Source organism: Cryptomeria japonica, chromosome 10 (assembly GCF_030272615.1).
Source record: "Cryptomeria japonica chromosome 10, Sugi_1.0, whole genome shotgun sequence".
NCBI lineage: Eukaryota > Viridiplantae > Streptophyta > Pinopsida > Cupressales > Cupressaceae > Cryptomeria > Cryptomeria japonica.
In genome coordinates, this window is record NC_081414.1 from 911,856,996 (window position 1) to 911,879,873 (window position 22,878).

A 22,878-nucleotide genomic window follows, 5' to 3' on the forward strand; every position below is an offset into this window, starting at 1 on the left:
CATTTAATGCAATCATAACAAGATCTTTATCCGAGATTTGGCAATCAAGAGTACTTAGCTTGTCCTTTAGTTCATTGATCTTCATGAAGTAGGCTATGATTGAGTCTTCTTCTTTCATTTTCATGTGAAGAAGTTGTTGTCTTAGAGCAAGAGCCCTGCTGAGGTTGTTGACTTCATACATCCCTTCCAAGTGTTTGATCATTTCCCTGGCAGACGCAAACTTTGATATGACAGTTACAAGATGATTCTTGACGGATTCAATTATGATCTTCCTAGCCTTGAAGGAGTCTTTCTTGAACTGTTTCAGCTCTTCAGCATCTTCTGGAGGGGACGACCCTTCTTCTACGAATTTCAGCAGATCATTCTCTTCAAGGATCAATAGAATACAAACTTTCCAAGCAGCAAAATCAAGGGCTCCATCAAGTCTATCTTCAACCCTCAAACCTGACATTTTAATCTGAAAACAAACAACAGCTATATGCAACAAATGATTTACTAAAATCTGAAGTTAGTGACACCTTAACTCTAATACCATGTAATTTTTGTGCCCTAGATCAGCAATCAGATTTATGGCCTTTAATTATGCCCTAGTTTGTTAATCAAATTTATAACATTTTAGTAAACCATAATTCAATAAACTCAAAAATGAAGGAAGTAAACAAGAGACAAACACAAATACCCTGGGAAAACCTCCAAGGAGGAAAACCCCAACATTAAAGACCCACAGGTCAGATTATATATTCTCCCTTAATATCACAAGTACAATACTTTGCTTCCTTGTCAAATCTGATCCTTTTTGTATGACAGATCTGCACTTCTAAGCTCTTCAAGTCTGCACCAAAATGGCCTATGTCCTCTTGGACAAGTTCGCACAAGTCTAGACAAGTTCGCACCTTCCTTGTGTAAATTTGCACCTTTTCATGCAAAGCTAATTCACTGAACTTGAATGAATTGTCTTTGCAAGATATCTTTATTTATATGTGTCTTTATCCTTTATTAATTTAAGTTGGCCTCCTTCCCTTTTGGCGCCAATGTAGTTATTAGGATGGGGTGCAAGTATAGGGTCGGGCTTAGTCTTGGGGGCACGTTACCCTTTAGGATAGGGCCCACAACAGTGTGCATAACTGATCCCACAGCATGTGTCGTTACTACCCAGAATCCAAAACAATATCTATAAGTAGTAAAGTCACATACAGAGACAACAACCATAAAAAATTATTGAAATCCAATGTACCATTTAGAATTTGTGTGTGTACGAAGTAAGCTATAACCACTACTGGTACACTTCCCCTAGATTGTAAAGCTTCAATGATAAGATTTGGCCCCAAAAAAATGTAGAATAAATTAGAAAATGGAAAAGAAACAGGTATAACAAACCACAAGGTTACTCAAAAATATTGTACAAAAGATCAAATGGGTGTCCAGACTTGAAAGATGTCTTTGGCCTTTCATTTCATAAGAAAAGTTTCATATGATTGCTCTTGAAATCCGTCTTGAAACTTAATAGGACTCAGAACCCAAACATACAAATCACGGTATAATAGTATACATCAGATATATCTCAAATTCCTTTTTCACAAACATTGATGTGATTATCCATTATACACTCTCTGTAGTCCATTTCAGGGCCATTACAAAAATGTCTGGCATAAGCAATTGACTGATCAATCAAAGTACACTCCCTGGAATCTATCCAGAGATCCTACAAAATAGTAAGTCTTAAGACCATACCGAACAGGCCATAAGCATACTCTGATAAAGCCTTTCTGGTAATAGTGGAGGTCAAAACTACCAACCAATCATTGTAAAAAGCACAAACAGCTGTGCTTGAAAAGACAAAGTCGGCCTATATCAGACATGAAACACAGGTCTGATACCTTTAATCATATCCTTTAAATCAAACTGCAAAATCTTAATCCAGATTCATGATTTTCCTAAGAATTTCCATCCTCCTTATAATAACTATGCTTATGGAAACATAGGCTGAAGGGTTGAATACATGACTACCGATGGTATTTTAGAACTGGAGTGTCCCTGCGATTTCTCAAGTATTGACCTCTCCTTGAACACCCAACTGGAACCTGATCAGGATAAACTTGTACCGGACCACCGGCACCCTTTGGACCATGTTCAACAGCTGGCCATTCTTTTACTGATTTGCCTTTAAATGAAAAGTGTTTCCTCAAGTGGGTCTTGCTTAAAAAGGATTTGCTACTCTGCGGAGGCATTTGCATACCCCACTTTTTACCTTCCCCATCTATGATATGTTCTGATTGAAAATAATTTTGATTTCCACGGGAGCTGCCATTATCAGCAGTTATCCTGAACATTGGAAATTCATTAGCTGGAATAGAAATGGGTTGTAATTGATTGACTGAAAAAGAATTATTTGAATCGGAGAATGAAGAGAACTTAAAACCTCCAGCACATAGAGGACAAGGAGGATCATGCTTCTGAGACTTGGGAGTGGTTTGTTCCAGGCATTCTGCATGATAAACATGGCTACAAGACAACACCCCTGCCACAGGCATATCAGTACTTCTGACCATCCTGTGGGAACCCCATGGTGACTTTTGGAACAGCCATTTTTCACATAATGCACATCTTTGGTCTTCATAAGAAGTACCTGACAATTTTGGATTGTCTCTATCAATATTTCCTGCTTGATCGGGACTTTCTTGATGCCATACAAAATCAAGACTGCTCGTACTATTCCGCCCAAATTGTGATCTTTGAGAAGATGAACCATAATCTGCAAAACCATGCGTTGAACCATTTTCAGAAAAGCCAACAAATGATTTATTACCAGGAGAATGAACATTGCTGTTATGCCAGCGAGATGAATTCCTGCCTTCTGCTGATATTAGACTGCAGCTACCATGCTTTGCATTTGACGGAATATCACCATCTGAGGTTTCTCCTGTATATATTATTGGATGAACAGGCTTTGACACAAAAGGATACTGTCCGGAATAGCTATGACGAGATGAAGGTATATATACTATGCAACTTTGCTCTGAATCTCCAGCATCCGAATAAGAGGAAGAGGATTCTACACCAAAATGAATTGTAGATGTTTCTTCCACTGGGCATCCCTGCATAAGGAAACCATAAATAGAGTTACTCATAATTCAATATATGGTGTAGAAAACTTTTCAATTCGTCACAAAACAAAAGTATGTCAGTTACCTCCTCTGATAGTGATACTGACATAGGCTCGGATCTTGGTTCTAGAAACAAAAAAGGAGCTACAAGTTAGTCCCATTTACAACCTCATTATAATAAATCACGCATAAAACATGCCCCACATAAAAAAAATTAAATGCAAAACATCATGGCACATGTGATCTACCACTTTAAGAACAAGTTTTCAAATTCCTCGCCTGGACGCAACAACCATCTTGGACAAGTTTTTTTACACCTTTAATATTATTATATTAATTATTTTAAAAATCAAAAAGCAAGAACAGCTTGAAAAATATGAATACAAAATTAGACATAAGAAGGTGCGAATTAAATGATTAAACTATAATAAAAATAATCGTTAAACATTCTGTATCAAAATAAATGGTAAGCAAATTGCTAATGGTTGCACTCACTGGTGCCTTTTACAGAGATTATAATGATAACAGTAACATTATGATTTTGTAAATCTGCGAAAAGAAAAACCTCTTCTATTGCACTCATTGGTGCCTCTTATGGAGATCATAATGAAAACAGTCAGATTAACATTTATTAAAAACCAAGAAAAGAAGAAGCTCATATAAGCTTTTGTGCAACACTTGCTGTAAAGCATATCACTAGCAGCTACGGATTCCTATAAAATTCTAGCCCAAAACAAATGCTTCACTAAATGTCAGATTATTTTAGAGTATACAGCTTACTTTTCCCCGTTAAATTGATGATTCCTGCACCAATCACCAAAGCTAAAAAGATTCTTACGACTCCATGTGAGTCCAGCTTGAACCTTATGTTATGGCCATGACAAATTTATAGGACCATTCCAGAAACCTTCACTAATAGGCGGGGTAGAAAAGTTTATGGAAACCCAGATCTTCAAAGTGAGAATATAAAACAAGTAAAGGAAATTTCAGAGGAATTGTCCTGAAACACCCCCATTATGTGAAGACAGAACTTCCATAAGGAACGGGATATATGAAGCTCCACTCTACAGATAATTTTATAACAGAAGAAAAGAGAAATCAATTGTGACTGAAAGGCCAGAACAAGGCAGAAAAACTTAATGGAAACTCAAATTCACAACCTGATAAAACAAATTTACAAAACTATTCCAAAATCCTTCACTAAGCAAAGAGTTGGAAAACTTTATGGAAACTCGAATCTTTGTAGCAAGAATATAAAACTACTATGAGAAATTTCAAAGAAAATGCCTGATAAGAACTTGGACTAAAAGAAAATAAAACTTTACTAAGACATGGGATATCATAAGCCCCTCACCACAGAAAAAAAAACCCACACACAAGAAGGCAGAATTCAGCAACCATATAGAGGTCAGAATGGCAAGGAGAGACATAAAATTTCAGAAAACAATATATAGATAACATCTTCGCTTAAAAAGGGTAACAGACCCCTTCATGTTAATTTTGGCATGTGGAGATCTTAAATTAGTTCTAAATTGCACCATTTTTCTCTTGTAAATATTTTTCCTCACTCAGCAACCTTATATAGTTTCAATAATAGCATACTCCTGAATATGGCTTCAAATACTAGCAGGTTTATTTAATATAAACTGCATGTGATTAATTGGAATTTATCTCAAAATATAGATCATATAGCACTTGCTCAAGCTGTACCACCTAGAAAAGCTACTAAGGGTTCAGGCATGGACAGTGCCACAAGGCCCCAGCTCAGCAACTAATGTAGTATCTACAACTAACCCATCAACCCAGCATTGATAGATTTCCAAGGTCTACTAAAAGACTACTGTAGTGAATGTTGTATTTGATAAGTTTTTAATATATGCAATCCTGCTTTGTAACTTTCTTATGTTACCAGTTCGGTGCCTTATGAGTCTTGTGGCTTATGTCTGACAAGAACCTAGCAGTACCTGATATTTAAGGTCCAGAATTGTGAAAAATGGTACCTTTTTATGATATCTAACGTTCATTTATGAATATTAACAACTATAAAATGCCTCATGAGCCTTTTGGGTTCTGATCATGAAATGAATGCTTTCTTTTATGGCCTGACTGTAAAAAACTGCCTTATCTATGAGTAATTTACTTCTTTAGTGATGGAAGTTGTTATGGATCATCCCACCTGTATACATACAGGCAATGGCAATATATAACACCACACCGCGTTTGAAGATAGCAACTACACGTAATAACACAATTTATATAATAAAAACAGAAAATCATGTGGACTAATAGGAGTGAATGCCAAGACAAAACCACATCCAAACACAGGCATTCTTCAATGTTTATCATTGCTAACTCAAGGAATCACTAATTTGAGACTCCAACCAAACTTGTCTGCCCATATGGTCTCAAAAGAATCACACAGTAAACCAAGCATACTTTACCTCCATTCATGGGGCACAGAGAATTCGATCCCTTTCAGTGGAAATGTTGACCAATAAATGGGAACCTTTCTGAAGACCTTAGATTAAGCAGCTTGGAGTAACCAAGGGCCTTCTGGAGTGGGATACCAAATTAGGGCCTTCAATGGATCTTTATGTCATGCTCCTTCGATGAAACTCTCTCCTAGGACTACAAATGAGGTGGAGGCCCAAGCTCTAGTTCTGTATATCTTTCTAGTTCTGTATATCTTTCTTGCAGTCAAATGTGGGTTTCACATCTAATCATAGAAGAGGACTCGATGGTATTGACTACTGCAATCAAGAACAAAGCTACTGCCACTGCAAACTAGAGATTCCATAACATTCTCCAAGAAGCCTAGACTCTTTTGGCTTTCTTTACAATTTTTGAATGCAGACACTGTTACAGAGAAGCTAATTAGACTGTTGATATATTGGCAAATCATCCCATTGATAATGAGGAGTTGCTAATTGTATCAAATAACACCAAGGATTGCCAAATCATGGAGGATTTTTGGAATAAGTAATGATTCACAGCATCATGATCCATCAAGGCCTTATGCATCTCATTGGGTTAAAATGGGGGTATGATTCATCCAAGGACAAACAAACATCTTACGCATGTGAAACATTTATTGAAGTGACTTTTGGCATCCCTTCTTTGTGGTTCCATTTTTGGATTTCTCTCACTCCACTTGTTCTACACTCTACTGTCATAAGGTTTCCATGGAAGAGATTAAACTGCATACAGCCAAATGCAAGACGGCATTCACAAGTAAAATCTCAAAGCTCCATTTGAGTAAGATCTTTGCTATATTATTAGAGAAGGATTTCATGCTGGGAAATGTGCTCACAAGAGTCAATTCTGACATTGAGATGGAATTTGTTGTTAAACTGCAATTTTATATCAGGGAAAAGGTGGTGGTGAAGGCTTTAATGCTCTTTTATATCAAGCCTGAGGACAGGGATAGCCTCGACTCACTTCAGAAGTACGCAGAGGTGAATGTGAGTGGCATCAATCACAAAGATTGAGTCTCCATAGTGATTCAAAAGGCACTGGTCGGCAGGTTGTACACTGTGGTGAAGGAAATGGAAAAGGTGGAGCTGTTCCTCACTCAAGGGTCTAGTTTTCCCTGAGGACAATAATTCTAATTCCTAGTTCATATTAACTAAAAAAGACTCTTTTAAGGAAATGCTTCCTGATAGCCTCAGAATATTTTCTCCTGTCAAATGCTTGAAGTTGTAATTCTTTATTTACAAGTTACAACAGAAACATAGCATTCCTTCAGTTTCTAACTTTCTTGTTAAGAAAAGAATCAGAAACATCTCAGCTACCTTATTGCACACCGGAAAAGTGCCCAGTATTGTTAGCCAAGTCCCATCAGAAGACTCAATGAGATCTCAACTGAAGAAGGATGAAATGCCACCCCTAGCACCATGTGGCATTAGGGACGATGATGAAACTCACCTACCATGTCTGTCAGCTCAGTCTGCCAAAGTGGTACTTTCAGCCTTGAACATTGAGATGGCCATTTCTGCCACCATGAAGTTCAAGTAGAAAAGAGCTCCACCTCAGCCCTCCAGAATTTAAAGCATAGTTTTAGGACTCGTAGGACTCGCCACGGACTCGCAAGTCCATTGGCAGGTCGAGTCGACTCACCAAGGACTCGTGGGACAAGTCCGAACGAGTCTTAACAAAAGATTCGCGAGATTTTTACATGGACTCGCGCGAGTTTTTTATACGGACTCACGAGTTTTTTACAGACACTCGCATTGCCCAGCCACGTTTTAAAGTGGTTTTTTTTTTCATTTTTTACTCATTTGGCATTCTTACTTGTTAAAAACAGATTTGTGGCGTTTGAAGAAGGAAAGGAAACGCGTCAAAAAATTATCTAAATGTTTTTTTTTCAAGTTAGTCTCATTCTCTCCATCAGAATATATACATGAAATATAACATTTAAGTATAATATATTGACAGGATGTTTGAGAGTGGTTTCAGATCTCTAGGAGTTATAAATTTATAATGCAAATTCTAGGTTTTAGAAGATCTTTTAAATTTTCAGACTTAGTCAAATTTCAGTAATCAATAGGCTCCTATTAGCATTCTCTTGCTCTCTCTATCTCACTCACTTCATCTACCCCAAATTTTAGACCTATCTATCTCCCTATCACTCTTCCTCTATCCCCTCTCTCTACCACTCTCTATCTCACTCTCTCCTCTCTCCCCCAAGATCTAGACCTATCTCTCTACCCCTCTCTCTCTCTCACCCTCAGACCCTAGTAAGTGGTGCTACCCTCAAACCTAACTTTGGCGAGCTGGAGAAGTTGTTGTCCATCAAAACTGATTAACCCAAGTACACCTGCAATTGATCTATGAAGTAGCCAATTCAATCTATGAAGAACCTCAGGGCTTGGACAACATGACAAGGATATGAATCCTTCTACTCTTCAGGGTCTGCAAAACCTAGGTGGGTGTACCTTTGATGCTTAAAATTAAACCCATTACACACCTATGACAGCATCAACAGAAGCAGATAAATCTCACCAGGGCTCAACAACAAGTGGGTTCCTACAGATGGGCTAGATCTACACATACAACTCAGCTATGCTTGAGCATGAGATAGATGAAACATTTCAAAACATAACATAAAATAAAGATATTCTAATTGGATTTTAAATTGGTTTGAGAATCCCCTTAATTGCAAGATCAGTGCCTTATCCAAGGGCAACAGAGTCACACATCAAACTATAGATGAAAACTTATACTACAGATCCATCTTCATTCTTAAGTATTCCTGCATTTAATGCCTTGCATAAATCCATTACTCAGCTCATCCACAGAAAATTTCAGATCTAGAAACATGAACCCTATTTTATTAATGTTTGCTCACAGAGTTAAAAATCTTCCTTGAAGATTACATACAAACAAGCATTACACTCACAGACATAGCTGCTCATGACCAACTTAATCCTCCTTAAGAATCAGATTTGAATAAAATGAGAATACATTTCAGAGACAAATTCTGTGTGAATTTGTGCATGCCTTACATACACAAGAACCTGCAACTAAGAACACCTACAGCAAGAATTGAACTCCATTACTGAAAGAAAAGCCCTGCCCTGTACAATCTTGAAGAAAACTTAGAATTGGAAACCATGAAAATCTGGAGCATTTCTCCAAGTTTCTGGAACCCTTACAAATGAGAAGAAAATGGGAATAAGAAGAGGGGGAAAAAGATTAGGTCTGCAAAACATGCCATGTGTCCCCTTTCTCCAACTGAATTTCATTTCCTTTCACTTTCCCCTGGAAACTGCTCTCAAAATATCCCATATTTGTTAAAATTAACTGCATGATACGATTCCTTATCCCGAGAGCTTTCCGGTGATATATAATACTTGCCTCTTGACCAAAAATTAGCTTCTGGGCAAATTTTTTCCTTTTGTGCCTCTATCATTTAAATTTTTTGGATTTTTTATATAGTTGAAACTATATATTTAACTTTGATTTTTCACCCTTTTTTGGCCCGACGCCCTGCCACGTGGTAGCTTGTGATTCGCTGATGGGTTCCACCTGGGATGACACCTCACCTTTCGCCACTTGTCGGCCACGTCATTGCCACCGGACTGCTTGCTTGTTGCCACCTGTCCGCCATGTCATCACCACGTCAGCGGGACCCGCGAGCTGGACCTCCACTTGGACCTGCCACCTGTACACCATGTCATCTTTCGCCATTTCGCAATGGCTAACGAACGTGCATCTTTCCTTCGCGAATCAACACGCACCGTTGATCTTCTTTGAACCTGCATGATCGTTAACCCGTCCGTTCTCTGCAAAACTCGCCTACCTCGTGATCGGTGCCTGCATGGGATCCACTTGGTCACCACTTGTCGACCTCCTTGGTCACCTCGGGAAGTGTGCCCACGCGTGTGGGGTCCACTTGGGTGCCCAACCAACACCTTGTGTCAAAAGCCCTTAAGGCTTTGACATTATAGATGAGTGTGTTTGTGCATTTAAATACCAAAAAGTTTTCTCGCCCAGCCAATGTGGGATTAATGCATTTCCCTGAGACTGTGCATTTTGAAGCTTTTCTTGGGTTTTTCATGGCTGCCAATGGTATTTTACTGAATACCTTCATCTGCCTCCATTTCACACTTCACGCAGGCAGGAAGAAACGGCCATTTACATGCCCAAATGCATTTGTTTGAAAGGTCTATTTTAACACCCTCCAAACACTACGCAGCAGGCAAGGAGAATTCTGGCAATTTCATTTGCTTGAGAGTTTCTAACAGTCTTCCAAACACACACCACGCAGAGGATCACTGCTAATTGCATTTGCATTTGCATGAAAGTTTCTGCAGCCTCTTCAACCACGTGAGGATTTGCCATTTGTTCTAAACTTGCCCCAGACCTCTCTAACAGCAGTTGTGACCTCCTTTATGCCTCTTTTTCATTCTCACGTTTCTATTCATGTGCAAGGACAGCATATATAGTGCTGAGACCAGAAGTTTTAATGGATAATACCCCAAAGTGAGGGCAGCGGCAGATGATGTAATGTAAGGGTTTAGATCTTTTCAAATACATTGCTATTATTTAGATGTGCAGAATGGACACCAAATACCTCCCTTCTTTGCTGTTATGTCTTCTTCTGAACTTCCACGCTGCCTGCAGATAATCTTCAGAGATTGACTTTGCATCAGATAACACTGATGATCCCTTTTACTGTTTCACATCCAACCTTTCAAAACTGCAATTCCATTTGCTTGGAGTTTTTTGATGCTGCTCAGAAACCACGTGATACTTCCTCCTTCCAAATAACATACTACGCAGGGGGGTGTTGGACCTGCCAGATTGCATTTTGTTTTAGATGCCCTTCTCCAGCCATCACGCAGGGGAGAGATTTTGGATTTGCTGTGGAAGTTTTCTGTATTTCACATGCCACATTGCCATCAATTCCATGTTTCCACGCAGAGGAGGGGGAGATGTTGGTTTTGAAAGTTGCCAGGAGGTTTCTAAAGTTTTCAATGCCCTCTCCACAGGATGCTGGCTATTGCATATGCAGAAACCTCCTTAGCCATACCATGCTGCCAATTGCATTAATTTGAGAGTTTCATTGACATACAGCCATGCCACGCTGCCTTCACTGGTATCCACGTGGGGAAAGGATGCTGGCAAGGGAGCTCCACGATTTCTCATCACACCACATGTATTTCAACATCAGTCCCTGCTGTACTTATACTCTAGTGCCATTGGCACTCACCATTTTCTATTCCTTGAGATATTCAAATTGTTTATTTATTGATAGTGAGAAAAAGACATAGGATCTGAAGTGTGTTTTATAATGACCATGCATGATTTTTTAATGATATGATAAAACCTGTCACATTCTCTCAAAATGGAAGCGACAAAAATGCACTGCATCTATACCCAACTTGGTTCTGGAAGATGCATGCTTTTCTTTAACACTATTTCGCCATAAAATTAATGCACGGGCATGAGCCAGGTCGGGCCCCAAAGTGGGTCCGACTAAAAAAAAAATTCGTTTTCATGCAACTGACCTCTGAAATGCCTTACGAACCTTAAACATACCTCTGGAAACGATCGGCACCATTTTCGGATCATCAAATTGAGTTTTGCAACTTTCAGGCACTTGCGCCACATTTTCGCATTTAATCGCGAAGACGTAATTTTCAAACCGGTCAAAACACCGTTTTGGACCTCGCCATCTGACAGGCGTGTACTCTGATATACAAACATGAACTCTACAAAGTGGTTTCTCAAGACAAATCCCGAGTGAAGAAATATTAATGGTCAAAGATGACCAACTGGCTTTGTCGGCACTACGGATTTGATGAAGTCAATGCGCAGGCAACCCATGATGTCTGTCTTAAAAATATCAAACGATCTCCATAGACCCTCGAATCTGATGCATAGGTACCTTGAAGTACATATCAAATCTTAGAATACTCAGTTCGACCAGGAAGCTAATTGGGTGCAAATGGTGCGCTCATAAAAATAGCAACTTTAACTGATATAGCAATGAAAGTACAGAACACTGAAACAGATGGCTCAAGAAACCCTTTTGAAAACCGATTAAACAGATTGGCAGGAGCTTGAAACTGGAAACATAGCTTGTCAATTATACCAACAATAGCCTGGAACAAACATTCTGACATGACACTCACTAAGGCAACTTTACACATGCAAAACAGGGCTCCGACTAGCAGCTGAAACCTACGTTACCCCAAGTTTCCGGGACGGCAGGACGGGGGGACGGGGGGACGAGTTTCCGGGACGGCAATTTTTTTTGCCAAATTTGGGGACGGGGGGGACGGCAAAGGGGATGGCTATATAAAATATAGGGAAAATTTAAAATATATAGGAAAATTATAAATGTTCATATGAAAACATGGATAAAGCATGCATCTATACATTATATTCATATGAAAACATGGATATAGCATGTGTATGATACTATGAAAACATTTTAGAATGCAAATATCAAACATACAACATTATCAATAGACTCAATACTCAATATGCACTCATAATTCAGAATTTCAATTCATTCACATTGTCAATATGCATATCATAATATATATTAAAGAAATAACATACAAAATGCCCAAAGGCCACACTGCTGCCATATTGTTTCATTGTCAATTGCGATATGGAAATCAAAATAGTACTAAGTAAATACTAAAAAGCAAAGTATAATATTTATTATTTAATATTTTATTATTTAGTTTATTTTCTATTTATAAATTTTAAAATTTATAATATGAATTAATTTAAAATTATAAATATTTGATATGAATTAATAAATTTAATGTTGCCTTTTAATTTTTGATAGAGGGCCCATGTTAGAAAAATAATAAAATATAGATAGTCGTATTTTGATTTCATAACTATTCAAATTCAATAATAAAAAAATTGATAGTCGTTTTTAAATTTTTTCAATATAGAGGGCCCATGTTAGAGAAATTAAAAAAAAATTGAAAATACGACTTTTTTTTTTAATATTTTTCCCAAGCTCTAGATGTGGGGGACGTCTAGCCGTCCCCAATCCGTCCCCAGCCGTCCCCCCGTCCCGGGGACATCCCCTCAAAATTCTGACAATTTGGGGATGGGGGGGGGGGGACGTCCCCTAGCCGTCCCCAAGTCCCCGAAACATCCCCGGGACTGGGACGGGGGTTTTCAGGTAGGGGACGCGTCCCCGGGTTTCGTAGGCTGAAACAGGGACTTGTCAAACAACACAAACTGCAAACAGATTGAACTTGCAAACTGAGCAAAAGGATTCACAAAGACTTGAAATTTTGCACAGAGGCTCACATTTATGCATAAAATTCATTCCACTTTGAATTTCAACATGGCGATCAACAGGGGAAAAGATATAAGCACTCAAAGTAGGCTACTTGGTAAAATTTGCATATGTGCCTAAAATGCACTTTCAGCTCACCCCTTGAAATGGGTACCTAATAAACTGATCCAAACAGAATTCTGAAAGTTGCAAAACACTTCATAGGCTAAATGAAAGGTGTACAACAAGTTTCCAAAGCCTTACCTTTTGAAAATCAACTGGCTCCATTTTACCCTCTCTCTAACTAGGCCATCTGAATGAGATTAGGTGCCTTTCTGAAAATGCAATATCAAAATTTCGAAATGGGGCTCAAAACTTGACTCAAATTTAAAGAGTCCCAACAGAAGCCACATCGGACTCCTAGAACCATAGTTGGACTACTCGGCGAGTAGTTAAAAACTCGTGATTTTTTCTTCAAGGCGAGTTTTTACGACTTTTACTCGCCATAAAAACTCACCGAGTTTTTGGGAAAAACAACGCTAAAAAAAGAGGCCCAAACATGTCAAAAAATTATCTAATTTTTGTTTTTTCAGGTCAGTTTCATTCTCTTCATGAGAATATATACATGAAATATGACATATAAGTATGTTGAAATTAGCCTTTCAGATCAGATTAATATAAGAACCCAGAAATCAGAATTAGCTCCTAATTAGATTGTTTGCTGATAAATAGAGATAAACAAAATGAACACAGAGACACAAATACCCTGGGAAAACCTCCCTCTTGGAGGAAAAACCCAGCAACAACAGATCCTCAGATCTGATTATGTTATAATGAATTGTAGGTACAATAACAACCCAGCTAGGGCACAATTATCAGCTGAAAACAAACTTATCTCATAGCAGCAGATTTGTGTGTGATTCAAGGGCTTCAGCTTGTTTGCTATCTTTCCAGCAGATTGTAGTATTTCGCACCACCAATAGAAGTATTTTGCACCACCAATAGAAGTATTTTGCAGCACCTTCCTTGCAATTCAACAATCAGAATTGCACTTTGCAGAGCAGAGGTATTCGCTGATCATCATTATTTGTCTTCACTGATGTGAAGGAGACCTTGCTGACCTTTGGAGGAAGAATTCGCACTATAAGGAGCAGAGATATTTCGCACTTCTCAAATCAGACTAATTCGCATAATGTAATTGTATATTTAAGCCTTGCAAGTGGCTTGTATATATATGGGGTTCATCTTCCTTTGGAGGAAGAATTCGCACTATAAGGAGCAGAGATATTTCACACTTCTCAAATCAGACTAATTCGCATAATGTAATTGTATATTTAAGCCTTGCAAGTGGCTTGTATATATATGGGGTTCATCTTCCTTTGGAGGAAGAATTCGCACTATAAGGAGCAGAGATATTTCGCACTTCTCAAATCAAACTAATTCGCATAATGTAATTGTATATTTAAGCCTTGCAAGTGGCTTGTATATATATGGGGTTCATCTTTTGGACTTATCTCTAGGTCGGCCCATTTAACCTTGGGTGCCAAAACCATTTTGCATGCTACATATTGATTTTTGCATATTACAATGTTGTGGATAGGTCCACACGTTTGGAGTGTGCAATGCCGCCCACTTTGGGCTTAACTTCACACATTACAATATAGGGTCGGCCCTATAATGGAAGCATACGTTTCTTTTGTGCTTGGCGTGTAAGGGGAGAGAAGGGCCCAACCTTGTTATCGGATTCCAACGTTGCCTTTAAGGCAATTGGAATCCGATTAACTTATTATTTTATTTTTCTACCTAGTTACAAAAACCAACAAAGTATAAGTGACATTTCAATATGTCTTTTTCCTTTCTTATACTTTAAGTTATATTTCATGTATATATTGGCAAGATGTTTGAGAGTGGTTTCAGATATCTAGGAGTTATAATGCAAATTTTGGTTTTAGAAGATCTTTTAATTTTTCAGACTTAGTCAAATTTCAGTAATCAGTATGCTCCTATCAACATTCTCTCGCTCTCTCTATCTCACTCACTTTATCTACACCGAATTTTAGACCTATCTATCTCCCTATCACTCTTCTATCCCCCTCTCTACCACTCTCTATCTCACTCTCTCCTCTCTTCCCCAAGATCTAGACCTATCTCTCTACCCCTCTCTTTCTCACCCTTAGACCCCGGTGAGGGGTGCTACCCTCAACCTAATTTTAATTTGCAGATGCTTGGTGGAAAAGTTGGGGTGGACATACCCCAAATCTCAAAAAAAAAGCCTTCAGAATCTTATGTCAACCTTGTAGTTCATCCAGTTGTGAGCGCAATTGGAGCTTGTTTGAGGCCATCGACACGAAGAAGAGGAGCAAGTTAGCTCAAAAACGCCTCAATGACCTTGTCTTTGTGCAATATAATCTTCAGTTGTGCATAAGGAAGGTAGAGGAAGCACCAGCTGGTCCAATTGATTTAGATGATATAGATCCTTACAGTGACTGGATATCACAGGAGCAGCCTCCATTGTTTATAGAGGATAACATCAATGATTTGGAGAGGTGGGCTACGGAGGAGGGGGGTGGATTTGGTTTCACACTGGATGACATTAAGGAGGATGAGGAGTCATTGCCAGCGCCAGGTGCAGCTAGAGACAGAGCTACATCTAGGATGGAGGATGAGCCACAGCTTGAGCCAGTCATACCAGGCGAGGAGGCACAATCACGCCCACAACAGACTTCTAGGACTAGACCCTCTAGTTCTACCTATCCCTTAGTTTTTACTAAAGTTGGGAAGAGGAAGATGTAATTGTATTGATTTATTTACTTTTAGTTCTACAAAAAGTATTTACTATTTTGCTTCCAGCCATCAGCATTCCTCATGAGGATGCAATTTTGTACTCACTTTGCATTTAAATATATCTAGACTCAGCGTGTTTCTTTTGTGTTCTCGTTTATTGACTCATTGGATGCATCTTCTCATTAAATTTTGCAAAAAAAATGCATTTTTAATTAAATTTAAGCCTGTTTTTATTAAGTTGCCGAGTTTTTTGCCAAGTTTTTGCCGAGTTTTTTTTTTCAGGCCTTGGCGAGTTTTGCCTAGTGGCAAGTAGTTCAACTATGCCTAGAACTATACGCTCTAGTTCTATCTCTCCCTTGGTTTTCACTAGAGCTGAGAAGAGGAAGATGTAGTCTTCTCTTTAGTTTGTTCATTGTTGTTTTCCACATTTGGACATATCATTATATGTAATTTTGTAAACATTTATAAACTTATGCTGCTATTATACATTTTAAAGTTTGAAACTATGAGCATGAATGATGAAATTTCAAATATTAAGTGTTTGGAGATCATATGACTGTAATGACATGTGTAATAATTCAATTATGGCTCTTATGTTCTCTAAATGCATTTTTAATTTCTTTTTGTTTTTTTTGTAAGACTACGGGTTTTTTTTTGCCGAGTCCTTTCACGAGTCTGTGGTGAGTTTGAATCCGAGTCCAAATTTTGGGCTGCCGAGTACGTGGCGAGTCTGAGTTTTCGAACTTTGATTTCAAAGACGGAACTGCCAGTCTCTTAGTCACATGATCCAGTTTGTGATTATGGATGTAATATGACAAGCCCCAACCTCGAAGCCCGGGGTAACATTTGCAAGTTTGCAGCAGTAACAGTGGCATAATCTTACCCCACCAGCTGGGCTCTTAACCCATGGGACCTAGTTGGACCATACGCCACAAGGTTCGCTGAATTTCATGCACAAAATTTGAAATTCAGTGAATTTAAAAAAAAACCAAAAAAATTGTTTCAGTTTTCCCTAAAATTCGTATGAAAAAACGGGCTAGAGTATTAATCAAAATATACTTTAAATTACTTTTCAACTAGATTTTTCAGATTAAAAACATAACAAATATCTAATTGTAGGTTTTCTGCAAGTCTGCTTTGTGGGCTGTAGATTTTTCTTCCTGATAATGACTTTTGTCAACTTCTTTCTTGTGGCCATCATTGAGGCATTGGCATCGATGCCTATTCTTGCCCATAAATCAGAGGTATCAGGGTATGAATTGGGAATACAAGTTGAGTGTTTGGAAATATACAAATCATGTGTTTAAAGTTGGACTAAGATCTCAAGTGAATTTATTGAGCGATATCCCAATTAATAATAGTAGATAAATGGCCTGCTAATGGGCTTTTGAGGGCTTATCCTCCCAGGGTTGGTGATAAAAGTCATGTGTGGATTCCGCCAGACAGGGGATGGATCAAAATCAACTTTGACAGGGCATCCAGGGGGAACCCCGGGATCTCCGGTGCAAGGGTCATAGCTCGAGATGAGAAAGGTAGTATTCTAGCACTTGGAGCAAAGAGATTGGTAGATGGCACTAACAATGAAGCTGAGTGTCAGGCGGCAATTGAAGCAATTCTTATGGTGAAGAAATTGGAGGTGAAAAAACTACACCTTGAAGTGGACTCCCAGCTAGTGGTGAATGGCATTGCTAGGGGTAGGATGGCGGCTTGGAACCCGGATAAACATATCAGAAGAATGAATAACCTTCTGAATGGGTTCGAGGATTTTAAAGTATCGCATGTTCTAAGGGAAGCGAATGCTGAGGCTGATGTGCTCTCGAATGTAGGTGCAAATGGTTCCTTGGCTGAACATTTTAATTTCTTTGAAGACTTAAGGGATTTGGGTCCCTTAGAATTTGGATGAAGGTGCTTTGAGTATGAAAGGGAAACCCGAGATGTTGTGATGAGCTATGCGTGAACCATTTTAGATACGCATGATTGAGGGGTGGGGATGGCTCACGTGGTTTGTGTTCATGGCAATGGCAGCAAGTTGTGTAATGGCGGCGTAGGTGCAATGATGATAGTCTATGGAACTTACGATCGCTGGCGATGTGTGGTGTGAGGTGGTGCGTGTGATGAAATAAATGGGTGGGGTGGCTGCGGATTGTGTTATTTAGGTCCTCGTTTTCATTTTGGTACTCCATAGAGGACTGCATTTACTCTTGCGAGCGCTATGTCTTGGCTGTGTGTTAGGGGAAGGATGGAAGCAAATTTTTCGCTGCTTACACTGGGCCAAATGCCTGCATTTCGAGGCACAATTTCAAGCAACCGCTTGAAGAATGTTTTTAGGGTGGATGAGGAAGATTTCTGGAGGGCTGTTCGCCTGATGTTTGGGGAAGAACTCCTGGAAACTAACTGTAGCCCGCGAACAAATTTGGATGTTTCGTCCCTGTTCGTGGCTCTGGCACTGATGGTGGGAAGTTCAAGGGAGGAGGTGTTGCGGGTGGCGTCTCTTGTGCTGAGACCAAAATGGTCGGGTGGCCTAGAGGAGGTGGTGGAACGCGCAGAGATTGGAGTGGGTTTGAGGATGGAGCAAGAGTCCTAGAAGCGCCTAGGCAAGCGAAATGATGCAATGCAGCCTCTGGTGGTGTGGTTGGCCTCTTGCTCGATGGAAACCCAGCTGGAGGATACAAGGAATGGGTGGCGGGAACTGGTGGACTTTGTGCGGAAGATGGGACCGATGGAGCGAGTGAAACTGCGTGGCAAGCAGACCCCAGTGAAGTCGCAGGCTTCGATTGGTGAGGATGGGCGACCATTGGTGCGTCACCAAATCCCGCGAAAGAGTCCAAAGATCGTGGAGCGTAGCGAGTTGCGAGGAGGACGGCCGGGAATCATGACAAGTGTTGGGATGGCGCTGCCCGACGCAGGCCCCAGTCAGGCCATCCCCAACTTCTCCAGGGAGGAGGCCCTTGGCTGGTTCCGGTAGGCTGGTTTCCTATGTAGGCTATCAGTTTTTTGGGTGGGGTTTCCCTGTTGTAAGGAATGTATCCTTAATGGTAGGCATAGTTGGTGTGGTTGCTGCCTCAGGGCTCTTTTTGTTTTTGTAGGGGCGAGACCCCATTTAGTCTTTAGATAGTGGAACGTTGCAGAGCAGCTGAAGGCATGTACTTTTTCCTTTCAAGCAATATAAAACTTAAACCTGTTACCGATCAAAAAAAAAATAGTAGATAAAACCCATAGCTAGAAATGATGCTTTTCTATATAATAATTTGAGTACTTTGATCAATACTCCCTCTATAACAGGAAAGTCGTGTTCACTTATTCCATATTGAGAAAAGTGGGTGTATGAAATATGAACTCTGCTTTCCCTTAAACAATCACCGTTTACCGACTCTATCTTTATGTTCCATTCGTTTTAATTTTTTATTCTTTTTCTTTATTTATTTATTTATTAAATAAAATTTAACATATTAAAAACATATCAACATTGTTTTAATTTTTATTAAGTTAAACTTTGATATTTTAATATATTTAATTTAGATTATTGATTATTAATATACTCAATTGGATATATTTAGTATTTACAATATTTAAATTATAATTTTAAATGTATTTATATTTTAATATTCTTAAATTTATGTAAGGTGAATTTGTTCACAAATTTTTACCCTTGCAGAATTTCATCCTAATTCTATTGTTGCCAAACATAAACACAAACTCAAACCTTGTGACATAGTTTAGATCTATGGCTTCTTCATGCTCAGCAATTAAGTTGACCACCTACACACCAGGGGCATTTTTGAAAGCATTGTTCAGCCTAAGCCCTAAGGTTTTCGACACGGGGCAGCATTGCAGCTCTATTTTGTTTTCCAATTTTAATGAAGATTTACTTATTTATTTCTATCAAGTCTGTAGGCAGGCAAGACTGAGGATATTAATATTTTATTATATTTTGGGGCAAGGACCCTTCGAAGCTTGCTAGGGCATGTCCTCGTACCACCGAAAAATTTTTGCAATAAAGCTTTGTATATAGTGTAAAATGATTAACTGAATAAGTTATTCCCATATTACATATTTATGTGTGTAGCATATGCATGCATGTTGTTAGGTTATTAAGATAACTTTTTGTAATTGGGGCATAATACTTTGTTGATGTTCCATTACATTATTCATAGGAATTACCATGACCCTTCACAATTACTGTAGTTTAATCTTTAATGATAATGATCAAAACAAAAAGAGTAAAATACAACTGCCTCAGTTTTCTACTGACTATATAGTATACCTGACATGGTAGCAGAAACAAACTCCCCAAGATTGACACCTTGTGCCAGGGCATCCAACCGTTGTGCATGGAAACTGTCAGATGGACTGCTAAAATTAGAGACACTGTCATCCGATGCAGAATACTGGTGGTTTGAACTACGACCACTACTCATCCTGCTTCTGCTTCTTTTGCTAGTTGAAGACATTGAAGATTCATAGAACTGCAGTCCATGTGAGCCAGAGGACACTGCCTCGGGATGGAACCTATAATCCCATCTTCTCGACAGAGGGGGTGAGAAACTACCAGTTGTCCGACAGTGGGATTCATTAGGACCAACAGACCATTCCCCACAGCCTCTTTGGGATACATGTGGCCTTGCAGCCACACAACAAAGAGACCCCATATTAGCTCTGCTGTTATAACTCAGATGTAAATTTTCTAATCAAACTTCAAAACCAGCATAGGCTACAAGATTTTCCCTTTATGAATAATGAAAACAAGATCCAACAGTTTACATATAGATTGATCCTTAGACATCTGCAATAGAATCCTCGTAAGAATCCCTTGCTGAAATCGCGTTCCTAAACCATCCAGCAGTTGTAAAATACTCTACATCACACGGGAGATAATGGTTCAAAGACAAAAGTGTTCCTTCCTTTTTTAGGTGCATGACCCAAACAGCTTGGTGCCTTCTCAATCAAATCATCCAAAACAAAGAAAATTTGGAAATCCTCAAAATGCTATATGTGAGATCCATGTAAACAATCCTTAGTTTCTCGCCACCTCAAACCATATGCTGTATGATTCAGAGAATCTTCCATCAAACTTTTCCACGCCCCTTTACAAAATCGGAGTTTACCTTTAAGATGCTGCTATAATCTTTTTCAACCATCGCACATAGTCATCCTGCAAATCAAATGCCATTTTGCCCTAATAAATACAAGTACAAACCAAGAACATAAACTTGCTATTGTAACTCAAAAAGTATTTAAGAACGTTAACCTTTTATTGTAACTCGAATAAATATTAAATAACCAAAAAAACAAAAAGAGTTTGTAAATGTTAAACATAGCAGACAAATAGTATGAATCCCCATAGATGACTCGGTATGAACTTCAAGGCACTGATTAACAATTTATTGTCTTCCAAATATGCATCATTGATGTTATAAACACATAAAAAAATAGGACTGTGATTCAAAAAGAAATATTTGACAAGAGATTCATTGCAAACTTATAGGCCCTGCTCTTGAACACCCGCTAAAAGTTTCCCCTTGAAGACAGGGTCGCTCTGCATTTTATGGAAAGGGTTCTGTTTGGTCCTGTTTTACATTTCCAAACTTTATACGAGGCCATCATCAGAAAACAAATAGCCACTGTAGCCTCCCTTCATGGAGCTTCATTCTAATCAAGTAAACACTTATAATAGGTCCTACAGATGCTTTGGCTTAGTGGAAATTAAAAGCCATCTCACCTTGTGCATGGGTTCATCTCTGTGTATATACAAATACACAAATGAAGAATCGAACTCCAGATCAGTTTTACAAATGGTTGTCATCGAATACATAATTAGGGCTAGGGTTTAGGTCTGCACGTAAATGCATTCAGTATGACTTTAGGAGATTCGAACCCTAGACCAATACTACAACTGTGTTTCACTTTCCTTGGCACTGAGATTCCTACCTATGTGAATTAATTAAAAAATCTCAAGATCCTTTACGAAATTTACTTCTATATAAGAAAAAAGAAACCAAATCAATTCCCAAAATTAATCTTGTAACTATAAAAGTTCAAATTTTATTCACTGACATTTGGTGAAATTCAGTTAACTTAAAACCTAGGTCCAGTTGTACAGGTACGAATCACGGAGTGACACCCAACAGCGACCAACCTTCTAAAAGAAAACTCGCCAAAGAAAAAGAAAATAAAAAAACATTATCATGAAACGAAAGCCATTGATTTCTATGAGATTCTGGCTTACCTGTTGAAGCAAAATGTTTAAAGCCTCTGCAATCCTCACCAGTTTACTTTGAAATCGGCAAAATTTGGGCTGACTGAACGCAGAGCCAAGTTTAGTAAGTGCTAATTTAGTTGGAGAGGATATTAGGTTTGGAGGAGGTTTTGTTGACTGGGTTTGGGTTTAGAGGGAGTATGAATATATGGCGTCAACTGCGATAAATGTTTCGTGCGATTCGGCGCACAACTAAATTGACCCAACAAAAAATAAATAAATGTTTGACGAGAGCGGGGATGACATCATGCCACATCTTTAATAGTGTTTCCTTTCCCTTCACAAACAAATTTGGAAGGGTATTTTTCAAATTCAAGAACATTGATTTCTATTGGCTTACTAATTACGGGGTGTCTCCAAATGGCATATATATGGTTTCATGATTTTATTTACTATTAGTTTATTAGTTTTTTTTATTGTTAGAGGGTGTAGGGAAGCATATTATGTTATAGTCGACTTCTTGGAGGCTTTTGGGTAGCAACGGCGCACATTGTGGGATCCGTTATGCACGCAAGAGTCAAAAAGTACACATTTCAAAGTGTCACCCGATACCTAGTTAAAGATGCCCCAATAATCGTACTTATGCACAAATGACCCAGTAGGTGTGCACAAATGCCCTAATAACCATGCACTTAAAACTGTCAATACTTATGCACAAATGACCCAGTTGTTGTGCACAAATGCCCTAATAGTGGTGCACAAATGGGCCAATTATGGAGCAAAAAAGCTAAAAAGTGAGTGGCTATTGGTACATGTGAAATTTATTAATGGAATTTTAGTTATCATTTTTTTGGTGTCTTTAAAATTAGTAACTAGGGGTTGGGTGGTGTCTTTAAAATTAGTAACTAGGAGTTGGGTGCACAAAGAGTGCACGGTTATTGGAACATGGATGATAATCAATGCTCTTCCCCTAGGGGAAGAGCACCAATAGATAACATAGTTCCAATAACCGTCACCTTATTGTCATGTTGACCCCCCAA

The 22,878-nt window shown here is 38.8% G+C and overlaps 1 protein-coding gene across 2 annotated transcripts; it reads right to left on the reverse strand.

Annotated features, from left to right (window-relative positions):
* Window positions 1-1,418: 1,418 nt before the first annotated feature.
* Window positions 1,419-22,114, reverse strand: LOC131050499 (uncharacterized). Of its 2 annotated transcripts, XM_057984700.2 has the most exons (5): window positions 21,869-22,114; window positions 19,907-20,794; window positions 3,190-3,230; window positions 2,852-3,095; window positions 1,419-2,752 (listed from the first exon to the last, which is right to left on the reverse strand). In XM_057984700.2, exons 2-5 carry the CDS (start codon window positions 20,289-20,291, stop codon window positions 2,004-2,006), a joined length of 1,419 nt encoding a protein of 472 aa, XP_057840683.1. In that variant the 5' UTR covers window positions 20,292-20,794; window positions 21,869-22,114; the 3' UTR covers window positions 1,419-2,003. The 2 variants fall into 2 exon arrangements, with proteins under 2 accessions (XP_057840683.1, XP_057840675.1); XM_057984692.2 differs by having other exon boundaries at window positions 1,419-3,095.
* Between the last annotated feature and the right edge of the window lie 764 nt (window positions 22,115-22,878).

Coding starts and splice junctions, on each gene's coding strand:
- LOC131050499 (XM_057984692.2), bottom strand. CDS start 20,291: ATGGGGTCTCTTTGTTGTGTGGCTGCAAGGCCACATGTATCCCAAAGA. Junction 3,231..19,906: donor TGTTTCTGCTACCATGTCAG/GTATACTATATA, acceptor TTTTGTTTCTAG/AACCAAGATCCGAGCCTATG. Junction 3,096..3,189: donor CAGTATCACTATCAGAGGAG/GTAACTGACATA, acceptor TTCCTTATGCAG/GGATGCCCAGTGGAAGAAAC.